The sequence below is a fragment of the Aquila chrysaetos genome, chromosome 24 (genome assembly GCF_900496995.4).
Source record: "Aquila chrysaetos chrysaetos chromosome 24, bAquChr1.4, whole genome shotgun sequence".
Lineage (NCBI taxonomy): Eukaryota > Metazoa > Chordata > Aves > Accipitriformes > Accipitridae > Aquila > Aquila chrysaetos.
This window is the reverse complement of record NC_044027.1, coordinates 20,963,444-20,985,983: the sequence shown is the minus strand read 5'-3', so window position 1 is coordinate 20,985,983 and position 22,540 is coordinate 20,963,444. Positions and strand designations below refer to the sequence as shown.

Genomic DNA, 22,540 nt, shown 5'->3' with positions numbered 1-22,540 from the left:
GCAACGAAGCCCCACGCGACCGCTCACTCGCTCCCCCGCCGCCAGTGGGACGGGGAGACAATCGGAAGGGCCAAAGTGAGAAAACTCGTGGCTGGAAATGAAAAGAGTTTAATCATTAAAAAGAAACAACAACAACAACTTGTAAGGAAAAGAAGAAAAAAAAAGACAGAGAATGGGGTGCAGGCAGCATGCCAGGGGTCTGGAGCCTGACAGATGATGGGGGGGTGGCTGGTGTGGCATATGGAGGAGGGAAAGGAGGGGGGGGGGCAGGAGATAGGAGAGCAGGGGATGCGGGGGGGGAAACAACTCACACGGGTTAAAAACTTGCGTAGGTGAAGGGGGCGGGCTGGAGCAACGGGGGGCACATGGGGGAGAAACACACACTGGGGGAGGGTAGGTGAGGGTACAAAGGTGGATGGGGGGACACGGGCGGGGATGACCTACCCCAGGGAGTCCACCCGGGACGATCCACAGCAGGTAACTCACCTGGGATAACCCGCTGTTACCGAAAAGCTCAGAATGAAGAACTTATCAACACCAATTTAGTGCAGATAAGCAGACACTTCTTTATTGACGGCCAGGTGCGCGGGTGAGTCCTCTCACAAACCACGCACACCTGTCACCAAAACAATACACCTTATATTAAGACTTATTGATACATATTCATTAGATTTCTAAGAAAAGTTATACATATTCATTAGACTTCCGGGAAATCATTAGCATATGTATATGTCCTTTATGCAGGCGCAGTGAAGGTCTCTCCGAGGCATGGTAAGTCTTGGAGGCGGGTAGCTTTTGACCAGGAGGTGTGTTTTGGTATTATAATGAAGCAAAGTTCGTCTAGAGTTCATGATTTCTTCATCAATGTTATGGCAACAGGTGCAATCCATCCTTTTTGACAGTAGCTATGCGGTTATCTCTAACGGCTCTAGCCAGGGACCTTCCAGGAGCCTTGTACTGCACATTCTATCCTTGGGGATCGGCCGCTGCGTTCCAAACAGGCCGTTGTCAGGTAACGTACTGACAACTCTTACACCACCCCGTTGTCAGGTATTTCTTTATCTTGTTATCTAAGTTCTAAATGTTCCTACTAGATGATTTTAGCCAATTTCTCCGGCCTTGATACGGGGCTATACAGGGGATTTCACAGCAGACACTGGTTGGTGGTTAAATATATAAAATACAACATACATATGATTTTGCTAAAATATTAAAACTAAATATGATTAATTCTAACTAATAACAAATCAATGACAAATCAGTAACACCGCAACAGAGAATCCACACCAGATAATCCACACTGGGAGGACCCCCAGCAATGCCCCTCAAACTGCCTGTGCTTCACCCCCAATCTTCCCCAAACTGGCAAGTTTTTTGCTTTTTCAAAATACTCAGTTTGGGGTGTGTTTCAGTGCTTTTCCACAACATAAAAAGGTGTGATCTTTTGGTTGTGGTTTTGCACGTGAAAACGGCGTGGGTTTTTTCCTTTCTAGCTGCACAGATCCAGGCGGATTTGGCTTTCCCAGGAGTCCCAAATTCGTTTGTTTTTTTTCCCCTGTTGCAGACCCAGAATCAGGGGGTTTGGGGTTGTCCTGGTTTTGGCTGGAATAAAGTTAATTTTCTTCCGAGCAGCTGGTACAGGGCCATTTTGGATTTAGGATGAGAATAACATTGACAACACACCGATGCTTTAGTTGTTGCTAAGCGGGGTTTATACTAAGTCAAGGACCTTCCAGCTTCTCATACCGCCCTGCCAGCGGAGGCTGGGGGTGCACAAGGAGAGTCGCTGAGCTAAAGGAGGATTCCAGGTAAACAGGTCAGCTCGAAATACACCACCTCCTTTAAAAGTTAAGAGCGATTTGAACACTTAAAATCAGCATTTAGACTAATTGATACCATTTTGAACACCTGCTTAGCACACAAGTAAACACTCTTGCCGGGGTTGGAAAACGTCTCCTCCCTTCCTTACAGCACTGCTGCAGGGAGATAACCCCGGGGAGGCTGCGGGACAAGGTCGTACACAATCAGAATCTACGCTTATGGATCCACCGCAACAGCTACAGCCCTTGCGCTGCTGCTGCTGCTTTGCATCTTGCTTGTTTGGTGAATAAAGCTGAAAGTGAAGTAGAAAACTTCAAAGAGCAACATGAAAAATAAAGAATAAATCTCAATGATTCACTTTACACTCAAAGGGTGTGCCCACGTTTATATACATCCAATAAGAATACTTATACTGTAAAAATATTTGATTTTCCTTTTGCATTACCTTAACTTGCACAGCTCTGAATTCCTACCGTTAAATTATCTATCTCCAAAGTACACAGTTATAATGTGACTAGGGGTTTTTGTGTGTGTTACGTAATGAGGAGGAACACCTGGCCAGCTGCGCTGCCCAAGAGAGGTGCTACTGAACTGCCAGGGAAACACACCATTGAAAGCCAGACAGAAAGAAAGTACTTCAGAGCACTCCGTCAAAACGTCAGGAAAGAAAACCCATAACAGTCAGTTGCCTCTCTTTTTAAACATTTAGAAAAATACCTAACTGCTTACATACACCTCATAAATGATATACTACAGCTATTTGGCAGTTACACTTTAAACAATGCAGGTCAATTTGTAAAATCCCCAGTGCTGCAATACCTCAGACTACCAAAAAGGACTAGCGGATTTCCTAATGCTTTTGGCAGTACTGAAGCACGCAGAGCAACACATTTTCATGTTGCCACGACTGTTACAACTGAGAAACCAAAGACCAGCGATGCCATCAACTTTAGGAAGATGGGCTGTGCTTGGGTCTTTGGAAGGAAATTGACTTTTTTTTTTTCTTTGTTTAAAGAGAGTGAAAAGTCTTGTTACTGATGACTTCTACTGTCAAGTCGATCACCTCTGAAGATCCACTCTGATGGGAAGTTCATAAAAGAAAATTTCTTTGAGTGACAAAGACTTCCATTTTGGAAAATCTCTTTCCAACTGAAGTCAAAATGACACGCTGTAGGTTAAAGGAAAAAATACATTACTGAAGCAGTAACTCATCAAAAACAATCAGGACTCGCTGTCACTAGTTACAAGGCTGCCAGTACTTCCTGGGAAAGCCTGGAAAACACACAGATGCGACGCCAATTTGTCCTGTTTTGTCCACGTCTCTTCTTTGACCTTGATTGCTTTTAGCACAGATGCTAGTTATCTCAGTAAGGTTGTCGAGTACTCCTATAAGATATTTTAAAAAACTCATTGACTGCAAAAGCATAAAGCTTTTATCATGAAAACAAAGTCTGTTTCTTCTGAACAGCTGAACTCTTACGAACAGTTTCTTCCCTCTTTTAGTACAAAATTATTTTCACTATATCATTTACTAGCAAGTGCACAGAAACAGAAGATTATGCTTTCAGGAAGAGAAAATAAACGGAGGGAAGTAAACTTTGCATAGGTGTAACATGCTCCGGAACAGAACTTATTTTTAGTATTTGCGTTACAATATTTCACGTAAAAAAAATGTAAAAGGAGAGTTGGCACACTCTTAATGTTAAAGTCCATACTGCAAGTACCTTTGGAAAAATGCAGACACACATCATAGATGTACCTTGTACTTGCAGACCACTATGGATTCTTTCCATCTGTCTCGTACTGTCATGGCAGAAGAAAGGGCAACCATGGCGAAACGGTGCCAGCTGACATCCAGCTGAGAGAAGAAAAAACCCGTTAGCATAAAGCTGGATTAGGAATCCAAAGCTGCCTTTTTTTGTGAAGGTTTGTGAAGACAGTACGACGGAGCAGAGCAAAAAGTATTTTTGCATCATCTTCAGTACGGTTGTTGACACAGGCCACTAGAGCTTTTGCATTTTTCAGACAACCGTCCCTTTTTTTTTTTTTTTTTTTTTTTTTGACTCATCGGTAACTTTAGTTTCACTAGAACTCACTTTCCTAGATACACGCAGGTGACAGACAGAGACCTACGTACATTTTCTCAAGCCTTAGTATAGCCAAGACTTCCTCACCCTATACATCACAAGTTGAGTATTTTTGCTAAAGAGCACAGCAACACATCTGTCCTTGCGAACTGCCTCGTTGCAAAAAAGGAATGATTTTTTCCAGGCCATTGCTCCAAACGGTCAAGATCTTTTAAAACCGCAGTTGCGCCACCAAACCCGCTCAGGGTCCCTGCTAGCTTTTGACTGCCCTGACATTGAACAGGCACACGCTCCATTCCCTCTTCCAACAGCAAAAATACGTTAACGCTCTCGGACCCAGAGCACAACCCTACAGATGTCCACACACACACACCCCTTGCCGTTTTGATGAGGAGCCACCGAGCATCCCTGCGAGCACAGCCGCGTGCGCCAGATCGGTTTCACCTACGCCACGACTTACTGGTTTCAGTGAACGTAGTTTCTGACGCTTTTCGCCGAAAACCGCATCTCGATGCTTCGCCACAGCAGAAACGACCCATCGCTAGAACGCTACAAAAATGCAGTAACACAAATTGCAAACCCACAGCAGCAACAGCTCCAGAATTATTTAGACCAGGAACAAGGGAGAAAAATAAAACAGCTTCATCTCACGCTCAGGGGAGCGGCAGACAGAGAAAAGGGTTGGCATTCTGAGCCCTTACAGAAAACGGGCATTCTCCTTCCATTCCTCAGCCCGTCCGTTAAGGTCTCAATACCGCAACACTGCTCTGGCAACGTCAAGAGTAGGGAATAACAGCCCTGCCGCTGGACTTGCCACTGACCCATGCTATTTACCGTAGCAGGACGCGTACGCAGAGGTACACCTTTTGCCACACACAACCCTGAACTTCCTAAAAATTTACGTTTACCAAAAAAAGCCATTTAGAACATATTGCCAAACAACATTTGGCAATAAAGCTTTGATGCGTTTGACACACGCAAATTTTTAGTCACTTGCTATTTGCTTCCTGTTGCTGCTGCTGTTCTTCCTTCAGAAATTCTACTTGTAGCCAAGTTATTCACTACTGGTTCAAGCATTTGCCTTCCTGGTATTACCAGCACATTCACAGAGGCAAGTAACTTAATTGCTCTTCTACAATTATCCAAACGACAATTACAGCCATGAAAGAGAAGGAGAGGTCAGGCAGCAGAAGAGCTCTGCAGGCTGGCACCAGTCAATATTGCACTCTTTTAAAAACAAAGAACAACAAACAAAACCGTGACCCTGTAGCCTTTTTTTTTTTTTTTTTCTTTCAGAGCTCATCCCTGCCTCAGCATTTTGTCTCGTCAGAGCGTGAAGTGCAGGTGATCCGCACCCTGACGACTTTTGCGTGTGATGAATGCCTGTTCAGAAGTAGTCCAGATCTGCTATTGTCTCACCAGACTGGTGTCATTTTTATGGTTTTAATCGTCATAACTCAAATTTTATTTACTCATGCATTTGTGAGGAAACTAATTAACTTTTAGACACTGCCTCTCCTTTTTTGGGGGGGGTGGGGGGGAGGTGGAAACATGTTAGAGACTGAAAAAAATTATGATTCAGAGCTCCCAACCATGACGGAGTGCTGGAGAAATCAATGACAGCAAAGACCAACAGCAGCAACATCAACTGAAAGTTGGCTTTAATTCCGGTCACGTACTTAAGCGACTCTCCAAGTCTATGCCTCGGTCCTATGAATGACTGACTAGTCCTTTTTTTGGAAGGACAAACTTTTTTACTTAAAAGTCCTAGACTGAAGACTCCGCTGAACGGCATGGGGATTGTGCCACGGGACAACATGCCATCAACACTCTTACTGGGGAAGGGGGGGAAAAAAAAAATCAAATAAAAATCAAGTTTAAGTACCAGTTTCCATCACGTTTCACTCATGACATTTCTACTGGCATCTAGGTGCTCAAAAATGAACTACAGGGACACCACATATTCCTAAAAATTCAGTTACACATAAAAAAGTAAAAGGCTATTTCCAACTTGCCCATAAAATCCGTATGAACAGAGAGAAGAGAAACACTCGACCCCAAAGAAGCTAACAGGCAGCTCTGAATTTACCAGACATGAAATTTTGTTCTTTCACCTGAAACAAAAACGTATCAAGGGACCAGTGCAAGAACAGGGCACAATCTGTTAACAGCAATTTTTCCATCAGCTTTTCTGCACTAGCAGCAAATTTGCCTTTTCTGTGGGTTTAACGTGGAGCATCCGTAGTGCCCTTGAACTCACAAGTGTTTCTCTCCGCTCCCCCAGCCCGATACGTGCGATTACCTGAGCAGCAAGCAGAATTACCCACGCAGGGTGTCCTAGTTTCAGCTGGAATAGAGTTAACTGTCTTCCTAGTAGCTGGTACGGTGCTATGTTTTGAGTTCAGTATGAGAAGAATGTTGATAACACCGATGTTTTCAGTTGCTGCTAGTAGTGTTTAGACTAATGTCAAGATTTTTCAGCTTCTCATGCCCAGCCAGCGAGAAAGCTGGAGGGGCACAAGAAGTTGGCACAGGACACAGCCAGGGCACCTGACCCAAACTGGCCAATATGGTATTCCATACCATGTGACGTCCCATCCAGTATAGGAACTGGGAAGTGGGGGCGGGGAATCGCCGCTCGGGGACTAGCTGGGTGCCGGTCGGTGGGTGGTGAGCAATTACACTGTGCATCATTTGTACATTCCAATCCTTTCATTATTGCTGTTGTCATTTTATTAGTGTTATCATTATCATTATTCGTTTCTTCTTTTCTGTTCTATTAAACTGTTCTTATCTCAACCCGTGGATTTGCTTCTTTTCCCCGATTTTCTCCCCCATCCCAGTGGGTGGGGGGGGGAGTGAGTGAGCGGCTGCGTGGTGCTTAGTTGCTGGCTGGGGTTAAACCACGACACAGGGTTTTCTTCGTGTGACACGGAAGGTGACACTGGGAAAAGAGGAGACAAAGAAATGAACCTGCTTGTCACACCCAGCCAACGGTGAAAAGACAGGGGAGGATTCTGCCGGAAGGGCTCTGCACCCCAGGAGCTCCCACCGGCCCGTTTCTCTCCCCTTTGCCCGGTACCGAGGGGACAACGACACCTCGCCCGTGCCCCCTCGCAGGGGGGGCTGCCCCAGGAGAGCCGGGGGACCCCCACCTCGTTTCTGCCCACGGGAACGGACCGGGCGAGACCCTCCACGCAGAGAGAAGAGCGTGGCATGGATTGCATCCCCGAGGGAAGAGGCCGGGCTCCCCGCCGGCAGAAGGTCGGCTCGCCTCCCTGCTGCTCGGAGCTGCTTGCTGCGGACAGCCCTGCCTGCGCCCGGCCGCCCTTCGGCCGTGCTGGGAGCGCGGTCCGGCCGACAGACGCTCCAGCTAATCGCGGCTCCTGCTCGTTACAGCCGCAGGTACTTTCGCCTCTGGCTAATGCACACTCCAGACAGCGGACACCCCACCTCGTTCCAGCTCCCGCTTGCTACAGTTCTGGCTCGCTGAAGCCCCAGCTCCGCGCTGAAGCTCCGGCTGATTTCAGCTGCTTCTCCTTACAAGCTCCAGCTACGTGCAACGGTCTGGCCTTTCCACAAGGTTGTATATCAACTGCTGTCAAAACTAGAGCATTGGGATTAAACATCAGAGTTACACGCCGTATAAATAGTCGTTAGTTCGGGCGGTTAATTACTTAACAACTATTCTGAGCAGCGCAGAAAGAAGAGCTGGACTCAAAGAGGGCACGTGGGGTCTGAAAAGCACCTTTCCCACCACAGACCATCGCAGATGTTGAGTGCGGCCTGCTGCGCGCCGGCCTCCCGAACTTCGGCATCCGACACCACCAGACCCCCATCTCCGGGGAGGGTCCACGCACCCTGCCCACCCCCCGCTTCCCCCCGCAGCCCCCAACACCCTCCCACCCGCCTGCCAAACCAGACACGCCGGCTTCCGCTTTTGACCCCCACACCAGCGGACTCGAGGCCCCTTTGGGAGCCAAAAACCCCAGCTGCCGAGCCTGTTCTCAAGGCCCAAAAACGCAGGGCTGGACCTCTGTTTCTGGGCCCAAAGCCGCGCAGCTCAGTCTGTTTCCGAGCCCCAAAATCAGCCGCGCGAGCCTGTCGTCAAGCCCCGGGAACAGAAAACTTGTTCTCCATTTCTGACCCTGCAGCGCCCACGGGCGACGCCGAGCGTAGTCACCCCACAGCCCCGCACCCCCGGGGCCCCACGCGCAGTTTTGGGGAGTGCCCGCGACCTGCGGAGGGCCCGGCCCCACGCCTCTGCAGGGCAGCCCCAGCACAGGCAGGGCGTCGCTTCGCGATTGCCCTTTCAGGCTTTATTTCCCCGCCATCGCCGGCACGGCCAGGCCCCCACCCCAAACCCCCGAGCCGAAGCACCCCCGCGGGTAGCTGGGCCCAGCCACCTGGAAAACAAGAAAACCAAAGAGGGAACAAGACAGAGAACGTGGGGAAAGGCAAGGAGAAGGACACAGAAACAGAGAGCGCGCGCGAGGGATAGGGAGCAGGACAGAGAGATGGAGAAAGAAAGGAAAAAAAGACGGGAGGCAGAACCAAGGGAAAGAGAGACAAGGACGGGGAGCAGGACAAAGGGACGGAAGAGAAAAAAAAAATCGCGATGGGCTGCAGGACAGAGATGAAGGGATTAAATAGACACAGGGAGCACGACGGAAGGACAGAGAGAGACAAAAGGGACAAAGAGCACGCCAGCATCGGAGGGGAAAAAACCAACTGCGACGGGCAGTGGGAGAGAGATACGGGAAAAGAAAAAAATACTGAGGAACAGAAAAAAGAAGAGACAGCTAGCTGGACAGGGGGACACAGTTAGAAAAGACTGGAGAGGGAACGGGGCAGAGAAAGACAGACAGAAAAAGTAGCAAAAGAAAGCAAGACAGAGGGACAGCAAGGCAGGGCAGAGGGGAAGGGACAGGGGTCTGGACAGAGGTGGAGAAATAAGCAGCAGGGACAGAGGAAAAGAGACAGAAAGAGGGACAGGGAACATGGCAGAGAAAGAAAAATCAGGACAGCAGCAGGACGGAGATAAAAAACTGGGACGGTCCTCAGGACAGAGAGGAATACGAATACGAGCAGGAAGCGGGACAAAGGGATACAGCGAGAAACAACGAGACAGGGAGACAGGGACGTACATTCAGTTGTGTCAGTATTTACAGTCCAATTCTACAATGTACTTTTACTACAATGTATAGAAAAAAGTTATGGCCGCATTGGTCAAATATTTGCCACTATTAGTTTTATTCTTCTTTTAATCATTATTTTTACAAATACATTTAAACTCCAAAAATTTAGCAGTACCTTAAGAAAAATTGCCACTATTTAGTGCCTGCAATTCTCTACGGAGTGGTCTTTTCCACATTCCTCGCTCCCATTACATCTGTCGCTTCACGTCCAGATGTTTTCCTCCCTGAGGTGACATTACCTCCATGATCCCTGTTCCCAGGCAGAAAACAAGTGAGCTCTGCTCATCTTGACAGACTGTCCACTTCCACACCTAGAGCACAAAAATAAAAATTGAAAAATATCATTACATCACAAACTACAAAGAGCACCCAAAGATTTGACAAACCCACCACGGAAAAATACAGTTACACCCACGCACTTCACAACCCTGGCCTACTCAATGCTGGCTATCTACTCCAACTCCGCCCCCGCAAACTCCTCAACTGTCTTCCAAAGACCATCCGCTGAACAACATAATTCCCTGCGCTAAGTGGCAATTACCACATTCCAGGGCAGCGCTCCATGGGAACACCATTCCCGGGAGCCTTGAAAAAAATCGCCCTGCCTGTGAAAACCCTGCCCCGAGCCAGACCCCGCTCCGAACATTGGCTATCAGCATCGCCTCATGGAGTGGCTAGGACCGGAGGGGGGGGGCGGTACCGGGGACAACAGGATGGGACAACACCAAAAACCAACCCATATCCCAGCTAGGTTTTTTTATTCTAATTTTTTTTTTATTCTAATTTTTTTTTTATTCTAATTCCCTGAAAAACATATCAACTCTACATCCAACCTGAAAGGAAAAAACATAACAAGGCTAAACCACATAACCCTACAAGGTTACACACATTCACAACACACCACTCATTCAGATCACATACATGCCAGTCCTCACACTCAACTCATCCATGCAACTGCCCACCACCATCAAAGGGCCATCACCCCGTGCCTGCAGCACCGGAGGACTCAAAAATCACCCTACCTGCAAAAACCCTGGCCCGAGCCCAACCTCCTTCCAAACTCCCCACAAACTACCCTTCCGTTACACCAATGTTTCAACACACACCATCATCTCCACCATCCGTGCATTTTCAACCTGATACTTAGCTTTCACAGTGCCACATGTCACAGTCCAACCTCCATAGCAGCCATGTCACCTAAATGCAAGGTTCCTTCAAGCACCTCGTGCCCTGTCATCACCTGCAAAAACAACACACAAAGCTTTTTAATAGACACTTCATCCTTGCGAGAGAAGTCCTCCACCGTTCCCCTACCCTGCTTCCCACCTATTCCAAAAATAACACATCCTCACAGTCAGTGTCCTCCATGGCACTTGAAAAACCAGAGCATCACAAACACAGAGCTGTCCCAAAGTTACCGATCGCTCCGAGGCCCGTCACACTGCTACTCAGACCTCAAGGCCTTGACCATTTCTAGAGGCTTGCCACAAAGCATCCGCATAAACAATATGAACCATTGCCCAGTTACTGCCTTACTCTATACTAGTTCACAGTCCAATTGTGATCCACTCAACTCCTTGCATGCAAAGAACCCAAAGTCATTAAGCCTTCTATGCTGTCTCTACAACACTATACAATACAGACACAAACACAGAGCCATGCAATTTGCATGCAAGTATAATGCCATACAAGGCAGTACTCTTATCTCAGTCAAGACAAAACAACTCAGAGCACTGCCATACCAGACAAAACAGGACAGGGCCAATACAAGAGACTCTCAAATGACAGTCAATACAAGTACAGACCAAAACAATACAAAACCAATACAGAACCAGAGAATGCGAGGCACTCTCAGATAGCACTCAATACAAGTACAGAGCACTGCAATACAAAACACAATGCAGGGCCATGCAAAGCGATACAGTCTCACATGGCGAACAATGCAAGTACAGAGTAGTAGAACACAAACCAATATCGAGCAATACAATGCAAGATAGTCTCAGATGACAGTCAATAAAAGCACAGAGCACTACAATGCCAGAAAAAACACAATAAAGGTCATACAATGTGAGAAAATCTCACATGACAGTCAATACAAATACAGAGCAAAACAACGCAAGACAAAAGCAAATACAGATCAATACAAAGCAAAAAACCCGCAAAGCACAGCAAAGCAAAGCAATCTCATAGAGCCACCGGCCGCATCTTCCCTCCGACTGCACTCCCAGACCCACCCCCTTACGGCACTCCGCTGCCTTCCCCCGTTGCTCTGTGGCACACATCTTGTCCCTCCGCATCTGAAAAAAAAAACCAAACAAACAAAAAAAAAAACTAAAAAAACCCCCAAACCATATCGAATAAGTCACCTGGATGCAGAGCAAGAGCTTAACAACTCCAGAGGTCTCGATTCCGTCTACAAAGACCATCTGGAGTCCAACTACAGCCTGCCATTTAAAAAAAAAAAAAAAAAAACAACAACAAAAAACCACCAACCAAAAAAAAAAAAACCAGGGCCAAACTCTAAGCCCATCACGTCCAAGACTTAACACCTTAGAGAGTCAAATCCGCTTCACTGCCCCTCAACGGCCCCTGCCACACGGCTCCAATCGTCTCCGTAAAACACTATCAGCACAGCTGTCCCACACAGCCCGCCAATGGCTACTCGAGCCGAGATGACTGTACAACCCTCGCCTAAACGGTCTAGGCACATCAACATTTCACCTGTAGACTCATCGCTCTTCCACCTACCCCTGACTCTACATCCCCGGGCAGAGCAGCTCCAAGCCAAACACTCCCGTGCGCAGAACATCACGACGTGGAACGCTACCAACAAGGTGATTCAGAGAGAGAAAACTCTCGGCAAGAAGAATGACCCCCGGATGGGAGGCGCTGTCAGGCAAGATGACCTACGGGGCCACAACCGCGAGGCCAGGAGGCTCTACGGCAGACCCCGAGAACAAGAGTCGAACGGAACGGCTCGTTACAAGATGCCACTGTCAAAACCCAGACGATGGATGCTTAACAAGCCTGGCGTCAAGACCTAAGGACATCAGGATGCAGGGAAGAAATCCCAGGCCGAGAAAATGGACAGCTAGAGAGCAGAGCTGCCGATGCAGCCCAGAAGAACACCGCAAGAGAGGACCGACTGGAACCTGCCGAGACCGATCCACGCTTTAGGGCTCCGAACGCAAGAAAAAGCACCTGACTGGCACCAGGCCATTGAGTATGGGCATTCAAGACCCTAGGGACGGCGCCCGAAGCACATGCCGCGCTGCTCCGGCACAAAGCGTGATGAGGACATCGAGACCCGAGGAAGGTCTAAGTACAGAAGACAGACTACACAAACTACACACCACCACGGACACAGGCCGGTACTGCCCTTCCCGGCACACGCTGGTCTTGGGCTGAAAAGCAACCCGCTCCCTTCATCTGCCCAAACAGGACTGCTCCTGGACAGCCCTCTCTCCTGCGCTAACTTTAAAACCCCTCCCTGCAATTCCCAGCTTCGTCCCCTCCTCCCAGCCTCTCGCCAGCCCTGGTCCCTCAACTTAGCTTTCAGAGGGACGTGGGTCCAAATCCATCCTCCACAAAACCACACGGGCTAACTGGGATATTCCTCAAGGGGACACATTGCTCTTCAAAATCTGCAATGAAAAAAACATAAACACAAACCAGAAAAAGGAGTAAGCATCCCATCAGCCAACACCAACTACTTCCACAACTCCCCCCTCCTCAGAAGCACCACCGTGTTCGCTTCCCCACTCATTTCCAAGTCAGACCCTGTGGCCGTCGTCACTCATTGTACCTAAGGTACCAAGAGACACAAAATTAGCATGGCGCTCATGAGAAGTCATCAGCCCCATGCTCCTCCTCGCTAATCCACAGCTCTCCTCAAACGCTCATCCCATTCCAAAGGTGGCCCACACAGCACCTCCAAAACAGACGGTAAATGCTTAACCAAGCAGCCCCATAATACTTTGCTATTCAACACCAACCCGGCTGACAACCGCCTCACCTTCTCAGACCGTTTGTCAGCATGCAGCTTTGCAGGAGACCTTATAGCAGACTTCACGGTACGGAAAGGGTGCCTATAAGAAACCTGCAGAGGGACTTTTTACAAGGGTGTACATCAATAGGACAAGGCGGTAACGACTTCAGTCCTAAAGAGGGTACATTTAGTTTAGGTGTTAGGAAGAAGTTTCTCACTATGGGTGGCAAGGCACTGGAACGGGTTGCCCAGAGAACCTGCAGATGCTCCCTCCCTGGAAGCATTCAAGGCCAGGTCAGATGGGGCTTTGAGAAACCTGGTCTCACGGAAGGTGTCCCTACCCATTGGGGGCAGGGGGGAGTGTTACGGATGCATGACTAATCAAATCCAACAGGTGTTAAAACTCCGATTTATTCTTCAGCAAAAGTTAGTTAGAAGTCCGGTAACATTTTATAAAACCACAGGCTCAATGATGTAAAGAGAATTAGTACTACACGGCCGACTTAAGAACCCCCAAGATTTAAAGTGATGGCTCAAAATGCACATATCACTCACTGTCGTGGTTTCAGCCCAGCCGGTAACAAAGGACCACGCAGCCGCTCGCTCACTCCTCCCGCCCCCCTCCGGTGGGATAGGGGGGAGACGGAGGAGAGAAAAGAAAAAAACTGGAACCTTGAGGGTTGAGATAAGGGCAGTTTACTGGGACAATGCAAAAAAAAGTTACAACAACAACAACAGTACTAATGAAAGAGTATACCAAAAAAAAAAAAAAAAAAAAAAAAAAAAAGAGTGATGCACACTGCAACTGCTCACCACCCGGGACCCGACGCTCCGCCACCTCCCCCACCAAAAGTCGAGAGAGAGAGCAGGAGAGCCCTCCCCCCCAGCCCACTCCCCATATATATACTGGGCATGATGTCACATGGTATGGAATAGCTCCTTGGCTAGTTCAGGTCAGCTGCCCCGCCTATGCCCCCCCACCTCCCAGGTTCCTGTAAAAATTAACTCTATCCCAGCTGAACCCAGGACACTCCCCTAAAAGCTGAGGGCTCTCTCCCTCGAGGAGTTACCTTGGGCAGTGCCCCGACCCGAGGGGGAGTCCCCGACTGCAGACCCGCTACTCCGAGGAGGACTGCCAACGTGTCCTCTGGCAGGACCCTGTTTATATCCCTGTCGAATCTGACCTGTGGTCATTTAATTCTATTGGCTAGGAGGGTCACCTTGGTGTACCTGGCGCATCTCGATTGGCCAGTTCAAATTTCAACCTGCAGCCTCCAGGGTTTCCTTCCCCTTCTCCCTTCCTGGAGAAGTTTTGTTTCCTGCTGGCAGGATGGCGGGGGCGGAATGTACTGCCACAATCCACCCCGTGACCACAGTCATGATTCGACTGGTTTCTTTGGAGTGGTGGTACAGTCACCTCTTGCCTCCAAAGTTAAAAGGGGGTGCAGTTTGGCGAGTTTGACGCTCATTGTGGGTCATCGTTCCCTTCTGGTCTAGAACCAAAGCGGAATATTGAACACAGGAATATTCAGTGTATAGACAGTTTAAAGGAGTATACTTAACCGTTAATACAGGCTTTACTACCAAGCATTTGATACAACTTATTGCAATATAGATTACAGTAATCATAACTACAAGCACTATTAAAGATTAGAGAATGTTGGTCTCCCACCCCGTGCCAGAAACAATTGCCTCCATGTGAGATTTCAGAGTGTAGCGTAGTATCATTCCAACCCCACCCTGTGATCCCATGGGTTAGCTGGAGGATATAGTAACATCTGGTGATCCACTATAATTGTTATATTGCTCTCATGTGAGGTCAAGGACTCGCGATATTAATGTCCATCATTTTGCCACGACATTATTATCCAGATCTTCATCATCCACGTCTGTCGCAGTCATCACTGTCAGCAAACGGACTGGAATGACTCGTTCCTTCATGGTCCTGTAAAAAAGCACAACTAGGCCTCGGTTTTAAAACCGGGTCACAGGGTTAGAAGTCCGGTATTATCCACTGGGCACTAATACGGTGAGTCTTTCCACTTCCATCCAAAGCTTCCCAGGCATGCAGGCCTCTGGGTTTTGCTAAGGTCATAGGAACAATACCAATGGAGGGCAGTTTCACCATGACGGATTGGCCCACGTATGTCTCCCGTGGGAGCTGATGTTTCTGGTCGCCTGGAATAAAATCCTTGCCCCTTAATGGTTCCATAGGACTGAATGCTCGAATTTTTGGATTACCATAATTTCCCCATCAGTTGTTAACAGTAAAAACTGCCTGTGGTAATCGTGTGTCCCAGTTGTGGCATGAGACATCAGCATGTTTTTTAATCAAGCCATTGGTTCGCTCAACTATACCATTGGCTTGGGGGTAATATGGGGTGTGAAACACCCATTTGATGCCCTCCCCTCGAGCCCAGTCTTGTACCACTGTGGCTGTGAAATGTGATCCGTTGTCACTTTGAATGCATTCAGGAGTAGGTAGAATACCAAACCACTTTCGCAAGACCTGAACGGTCTGGTTTCCAGTGGCTGTACCAACAGCCGTTGCCATAGACAATCCTGATACCACTTCCACTCCTGCCAAAATATACTTCTTCCCATGAGATGGTTTTAAAGGACCAATGTAATCAACCTGCCACGTGCTCCAAAGAGCCTTGCCTTGTCTGATATGCTGGGCCGGAGCTTGGTTTGGGTGATTAGCTTTAAGCCTTATTTGGCACTGCGGGCAAGCTGTAAGAATTGCTTCACAGGTTTTCATAGACACTGGCCAACCCCGAGATTGGCATTCATAATAGAGATCTGCTTTCCCTGAGTGGCCTCGTTTAATATGCAACCATTCTGCTAGTCTATCCCAATCCTCCTTCTCACTGGTGACCATCCTGATTTGGGCCAGGTGGTCCACCTGCTGATTCCATTTCGCAGCTAGGGTTCCATCCCGAGTATGTCCCTTCACCCATCCCACCTTTAAAGGTCAGGATCTCCCTATTGCCAGGAGACATTGCCAGTCCTCTGTCCTCCACACTTTCACATGACCTACTTCCCACTTACTAGATTCCCACTGACATAACCACTCTGTAGCACCCTTAAAGGTTGCGTAAGAGTCAGTATAGACGATGGTAGCACCATTCTCTACGGGCAGTAATAAAGCCCATAGTTCTCCTACTTGTGCACTACCGTCACCCTCTTCTTCGACTGCCTTCCCAGTACCAATCTCCAATGCTACTGCTTTATATTGCCACTTTGATCCCACTCAATGGCCAAATGCATCTGTGAACCACACTCCTTGCATATCTGAGCCTGCCACAAATTCAGGTGCCTCCTCAGAGAAGGTTTATACGGTTGACCCAGCAAGGCTGGGTCGGGGTTTACAGGTTGCTGTAGTTTGAAAACTTTAGTCAGACCCTCTTTTAGTGGGAGCAATTGGCTTATCCCTTCTACGTATGCATACCATTTCCTTACTGTGGCCTTTTGGGCTATTCCCTCCAGAGGAGGTGACCCATTGAGGATTGAATTTAAGAGAGGGAAAGGACCCTGTACTATAACATCCTCTGAGGTACGCAGCTTTTCAGCCTCTTTAACTGCTCTAGTGAGGGAGAGGACCCCCTTTTCCCAATCTGAATATCGTTGCTCCGTTTCTTTGAATGCAGTGGAAGAAAATAATAAAGGCCTGGCTGGTCCCTTTTGAAACACACCACAGTATGAGGCATATTCGGCAAATCCCCATTCCACTCTCAATGGATCTTGTGGGTGCAATGGACCTAGTCTCCGATAAGCCTTAAGCTCATCTTTCAGAGTGGTGAGGGCTTCTGTATGTTGCAAAGTCCAATCCCATTTTCTGGTTTTTTTCGGAGCAAGTCATAAAGAGGGCGGCCAATCACCGAAAATCCTGGTATATGTTTTCTCCAATAGCCCAAGGTACCTAGCAGCTGTTGTAATTCTGTTTTATTACTTGGAGTCTGTCCCTTTTCAATTGCTGACAGAGTGTCATCAGGTACTGCAACTGCCCCAGCTATCCACCATGCCCCTAGGAATTTGACTTCTTGTCCTGGACCTTGGCATTTAGAAGATGGAATGTCTAGCCCATTCTTGACCAACAGATTCCAGATGGCCTCAGCCACTTGCCCTACCTGTTCCTTGTTGTCCCCAGCAACTAGGATATCATCTATATATTGATAGATGTGGACACCTGGTGGTACCTCCACAGCATCAAGGAGCTTGGCTAAAGCATTGTGAGCAATAGTAGGGGAGTGCTCATATCCCTGGGGAAGTCGATTAGAGGTATATTGGGTGCCTTCCCAAGTGAAGGCAAACTGGGGTTTGTCCTCTTCCCTTAGGGGAATCATAAAAAACATATCTTTGACATATAAAGCAGCCATCCATGGGTGGGCTGCAGCCTGTATTGCTGAGGTGATACTTGGGATGGCCGAAGCTAACGGTGGGGTATTACTATTCAATCTTCTATAATCAATTGTTAGTCACCACCTTCCTTCTGATTTACGGACTGGCCAAACAGTGGAATTGTAAGGAGAATGTGTGCGACTGATGATCTCTCTTTTCTCCAGATCATTAATTACTTCAGAAATGCCCCGCTTGGCTGTGGCTGGAAGTGGGTATTGAGGGACATGGGTTACTTTAGACTGCGGTAGTGCAGGGGCAATCTGCAATGCTCTCACATGGATAGCCTCTGCCTCCCTGCCCACGAAGCTCCACACCCTACCATTGGGTAGATACCATTGTCTGCCTGCCAGCACATCAAATCCCAGTATATTTCCCTCATAGGGGCTTAAAGCCACCTCCACAGCTGTCATTCTTTTTTCCCCCAGTAGCCAAAGTTGGGTTCGGGCTATGGGGCATTTTTCTGTTGCCCCTGTTACTCCCCTAACGTTTATAGCCTTTCTTGATGGCCTAATTCCCAGCTCGCTAGCTTGTTGCTCATTTAAAACACTAATCTGGGCTCCTGTATTGATTAAGAATTCTAAACTTATCCGTTTTGGGCCCACAGGAATGCGTATATAAGGCTCTTTATCGGCAGACCATTGGCAAGTATTTACCATGCAGATTGGGCGGCCTGAACCCCAAACCGCAGCTTCTAGGGTTTTTTGCCTGTCCAGTTCCTCTCACAGTGCCGCGGAAGGGCTCCATTTCTCCTCCCAAGGGGGCAGGGTTGCTGGCGCTTCCCTCTGTTCTCTAGCTTTCCCCTCCAGCAACTCCACCAACTTCCGGACTGCCCATCCAGCATGGCTCGGGGTGCCCCCAGTGCCAGTGCCTTCTGCCAGAGATCGTTCCTTTTGGGATCGTAATTCCAGTCTGCCTGCCCGCGAGATCGAGACCGCTCGAGGGGGCAGGGCTTACAACCGGCTGCCCGGACCTTCCTGCCACCCTCCGTGCCACCGCTCAGCTCCATCCATCCATCCCATCTCGTGCCCATAAACTACTATGCTGTGCAGTACTTCCTCCCAAGTCATCATGTGCGCGGCCGGCCCCTGGGGGTTCTGTCGGTTACGATCAATGGCCCCCTGGATTCTTTCTCTGAGGGACTGGATGTGTATTTTTAAAACGTCCGGCAGACCTCTAATACAGGGTCTGAGGTGGCGGGGATCCACCGGTGCAGTCATCGGTATCCCTTGCTGACCTCTATCATACATAGCCTGAACACAGGCGGCTTTTTGCATCCCGTCTGTTAACTCCGACAATCCCTTTGCCCAGATAGTAACAGATTCTCCTCTCTCCTTGGGGTCCACACCCCCAGCGCAGCAAGCTACTCGGGACATTATTGACCGAACCCCTGTCGGTCCCTCATTCAGAAACACTCCCGGTCCCCAGTAATTTCTTGCTTCATCATCACTCAACAGTATCCGGTCCCCCCCCCCCCCCCCCCCCCCCCCCCCCCGTTAAAGAAACTCTCCACAAATACTCAGTTTCGGTTTCGCCCGGCTTGCACAAAAACTTAGCTTGCAACTCGCCGAGCTCGGGTCCCGACTGAGGGGCCATGCAAGCAGCGCTCTGGGGGCTCCCACTGTGCGGACCCACGTGCCCTTCTGTTTCAATAAGGGGCCACACATCCCTTTCCTCCAATTCCACCTTCAGACAATCTATTTCCCCTTGCCTTTTAGCAGAATCACTCTTTCGGTTCTGTGCTTGAATCCAGCAGGCGCCCAGGAGGGCACACACACTGCCTTTGCTGTCTTGCGGACTACTTCCGCGGCACAGTTCTACTCTCTCCACAACCGCTGCCAGGTCAGACCACTTCTCCTTCGCCCAGTCCAGACCTGGGGGAGAAGGGCTGCAGCCGTGCCTCCATAATAATTCCTCCATTAACACCATCCTACTGACTACGCCAATTTAAAATGTTATGGATGCACGACTAATCAAATCCAACAGGTGTTAAGACTCAGATTTATTCTTCAGCAAAAGTTAGTTAGAAGTCCGGTAACATTTTATAAAACCACAGGCTCAATGATGTAAAGAGAATTAGTACTACACGGCCGACTTAAGAACCCCCAAGATTTAAAGTGATGGCTCAAAATGCGCATATCACTCACCTAAAAGCTGAGGGCTCTCTCCCTCGAGGAGTTACCTTGGGCGGTGCCCCGACCCGAGGGGGAGTCCCCGACTGCAGACCCGCTACTCCGAGGAGGACTGCCAACGTGTCCTCCGGCAGGACCCCGTTTATACCCCTGTCGAATCTGACCTGTGGTCATTTAATTCTATTGGCTAGGAGGGTCACCTCGGTGTACCTGGCGCATCTCGATTGGCCAGTTCAAATTTCAACCTGCAGCCTCCAGGGTTTCCTTCCCCTTCTCCCTTCCTGGAGAAGTTTTGTTTCCTGCTCGCAGGATGGGGGGGGCGGAATGTACTGCCACAGGGGGTTGGAACTAGAGGATCTTTATGGTTCCTTCCAACCTTTCTACAATTCTATGACATTCAAACCCAACTGCAAAACTCTTCTGAGAAAGCCTGGTGAACCCTCCTCCCTTTCCCTACCAGTCCCAAAACTTTAGAAACCCCTTTTCTTCTTCTCAACTGCCAGGAAAGGAACCCCACTGCTTCCTGACACCTCCTGCCCTGTATTTGCACCCCTGAACCCCCTTCATTGGCTGCTCCTCAGGAGCCACTCTTCTGAGCCACATCCCAAATTCTGGGGGGACCTCCTAACCTACAACTCCCCAGAGACTCTGAGCTCTGCCACATGCCCACAAAATGAAGTTAAGTCCTAAGGTTTGTAATCTACAAGGGGCCTGCCACAAGCTGCAAAGGTTCTAGAGACAACATGGCATTCTGTGGGCAATGAGGAAAGGCAATGAGGCATCCCAGACCCTGAAAGGCACTGTGCCTCATGGCCCTTCTGCTTTCTTCAGAAATACTAAAACTCCATATACAGATGCATACAAGACGCTCATCCTAACCCCTGCTAAACAATGTCACCATCAGTCCTGTTAAGAGAGATATCAGCAACTTACACAGCATACAGCAGAACTGGTGAAAAAAACAAGGTTCTGTTTTCAATAAAGTCAGGAAATCCAGGAAAACAGAATGCATGAAGAATAAAAAAAAAAAAAAAACAAAAAAAACCCAAAAAACAAACAATGCATACTATTAAACCATCTTTCTACCCCTGAACACTCAAAACAAAATTACTGACCTGAAGAAAAAAAAAAAAAAAAAAAAAAAGCTGCATACAAGTGTTACTTTCTACTGCACATGCTGCTGAACCTTGACTGGTCCTGAAGGTCTTACCTCAGGCAAACACCTCTTCCCAAAGGGCTGAGCCAGCTCAAAAGCTACAAAGGACTCAAGGAAGAGCTGAGCACCAACACCAGAGAAACCCAGGGGCACAATAAGCTTCCTCAGCAGAGGCTGTGGCTCAAATACCCCGAGCCTCCGCCCACCACCCTTAGCACAATCACCTGGGAAAGGGGAAGGGCAAACCACCAGAAGTTATAAAGTCAGCTGGAGGAGCAGCAGCACTGTTCTTACCTGCCTTAAATTTACTGCAAGCAAAGCCTTGAACAGAGAAAGTAACCCCTCTAGGAAATGACACTACTTGCTCCTGTACTACAGCTACACCTATTGCATCAGCAATGTCACCAGGTAGGTAATTAAGCTTAATTTTTCTGGGGTGTAGATAGAAAACGATAGATGTCCTTCTAAACTATGTAAGAAACTAGCTCATTAAATGCAGTGACGATGTTGTTATCAAAATTGATGTGCTTTAGTTTCCTATAAAAAAGCCAAAACGCTCTGGGGTTATGCTTCATTTCTAGCAAGACTGTGCATACCACCTAACTTCTACCAGAACTACCTTCTGGATAGGAATGAATCAAAAAGCAGAATTAGATCCTTTAAGAATTCCATCTCCAAAATATCTCTGGTTGCGAAATAAATTATTTACTGTGAATAGGCAATGATTCAGAGTCACCCTGAGCGTCTCTCCAACTGACTCCCTTAACAGAGGTACAAGAGTCCCAAAGCGCAAAAGACACCAAAAAAACATGGAAATACACAGGGGGGACCAGGCAGCAAAAAAAAGCCTAAGCTAGTCATAGCCACCAACAATAGTGCTTGCCCTCCCATACTACATGCTAGGCCACCTTCTTACAGCACTCTGCTGGCCATGTCCATCACCCTTTGATATGCAGCTGGTCACTCTGCATCTGACAAAAAAACCCAACCAAACAAACAAACAATATGAGTCACCCAACCACTGCTGGCTACTCACCCAGAGATGGACCATATGGTCCAATGCAAAATAAACTGAGCAGATCAACATATTAGGGCAGCACGGTAGTGCTACGCTGCCCCTCAGTCTATCATTGCTACACCCCCAGGCAGGACAGCTCCATCCCAAATGCACACACAAACACTACCAACATGACCAAAAGACACAAGAACAACTCCTGACAGGAAAACATCATCAATCAAGAAGCTTTACAGTGCCATGACAGCACGGTACTGATGCAGCTCCGGAGAAGAGTTGAATGCCACAGCCCGTGCCAGAAAGCTGCCATCAGAACTGGGATGATGGATGTGCGAGAAGCTGGGCTCTAAGACCCAAGACCATAAGGACGTAAGGAAGAAACCACCAGAAGAGGACCCCACAGAAGCAGAACTCCTAAGTGAAAAGCTGCTGACACAGCCTAGATCAATGACCATCCAGAAACACCTACAATGCAAAATACACAAGACAAAACCACACTTTAAGCTTCAACTGTGAGACAAGAAGCACTTGACTGGGACTGCACTGATGAGGCAAGGCAATCAAGACCCCATGGATGCCTACTGCAGCGCGTGCAGAGCTCACCAAGCACCGAGAGTAATGGGGTCATCAAGACCTGATGAAGGTATGGCATAGGACACAGAACACAGACTACACAAACTACACCACAACATAGACACAGGCTGGAACTGCCCTGTCTGGAACATGCTTGCATCATATGGAACAG

At 48.3% G+C, this 22,540-nt stretch overlaps 1 protein-coding gene and 2 long non-coding RNA genes across 5 annotated transcripts; all 3 read right to left on the bottom strand.

The window, feature by feature from the left end:
- Positions 1–1,608: 1,608 nt before the first annotated feature.
- On the bottom strand, positions 1,609–7,747 carry LOC121232591. Its single transcript, XM_041119933.1, has 6 exons — positions 7,673–7,747; positions 7,183–7,381; positions 6,826–6,852; positions 6,211–6,242; positions 3,581–3,679; positions 1,609–2,113 (listed from the first exon to the last, which is right to left on the bottom strand). Exons 1-6 carry the CDS (start codon positions 7,745–7,747, stop codon positions 1,913–1,915), a joined length of 633 nt encoding a protein of 210 aa, XP_040975867.1. The 3' UTR covers positions 1,609–1,912.
- A 1,395-nt stretch (positions 7,748–9,142) lies between these two features.
- On the bottom strand, positions 9,143–9,782 carry LOC121232572. The gene is made up of 2 exons (XR_005931243.1): positions 9,648–9,782; positions 9,143–9,417 (listed from the first exon to the last, which is right to left on the bottom strand). It is a non-coding gene; the product is annotated as an uncharacterized LOC121232572 (long non-coding RNA).
- A 124-nt stretch (positions 9,783–9,906) lies between these two features.
- On the bottom strand, positions 9,907–13,343 carry LOC115334952. 3 transcript variants are annotated; one of them, XR_005931242.1, is made up of 3 exons: positions 13,122–13,343; positions 11,473–12,750; positions 9,907–10,346 (listed from the first exon to the last, which is right to left on the bottom strand). It is a non-coding gene; the product is annotated as an uncharacterized LOC115334952 (long non-coding RNA). The 3 variants fall into 3 exon arrangements; XR_005931241.1 differs by having other exon boundaries at positions 11,473–13,037; positions 13,122–13,332; XR_005931240.1 differs by having other exon boundaries at positions 11,473–13,339.
- Positions 13,344–22,540: the final 9,197 nt, after the last annotated feature.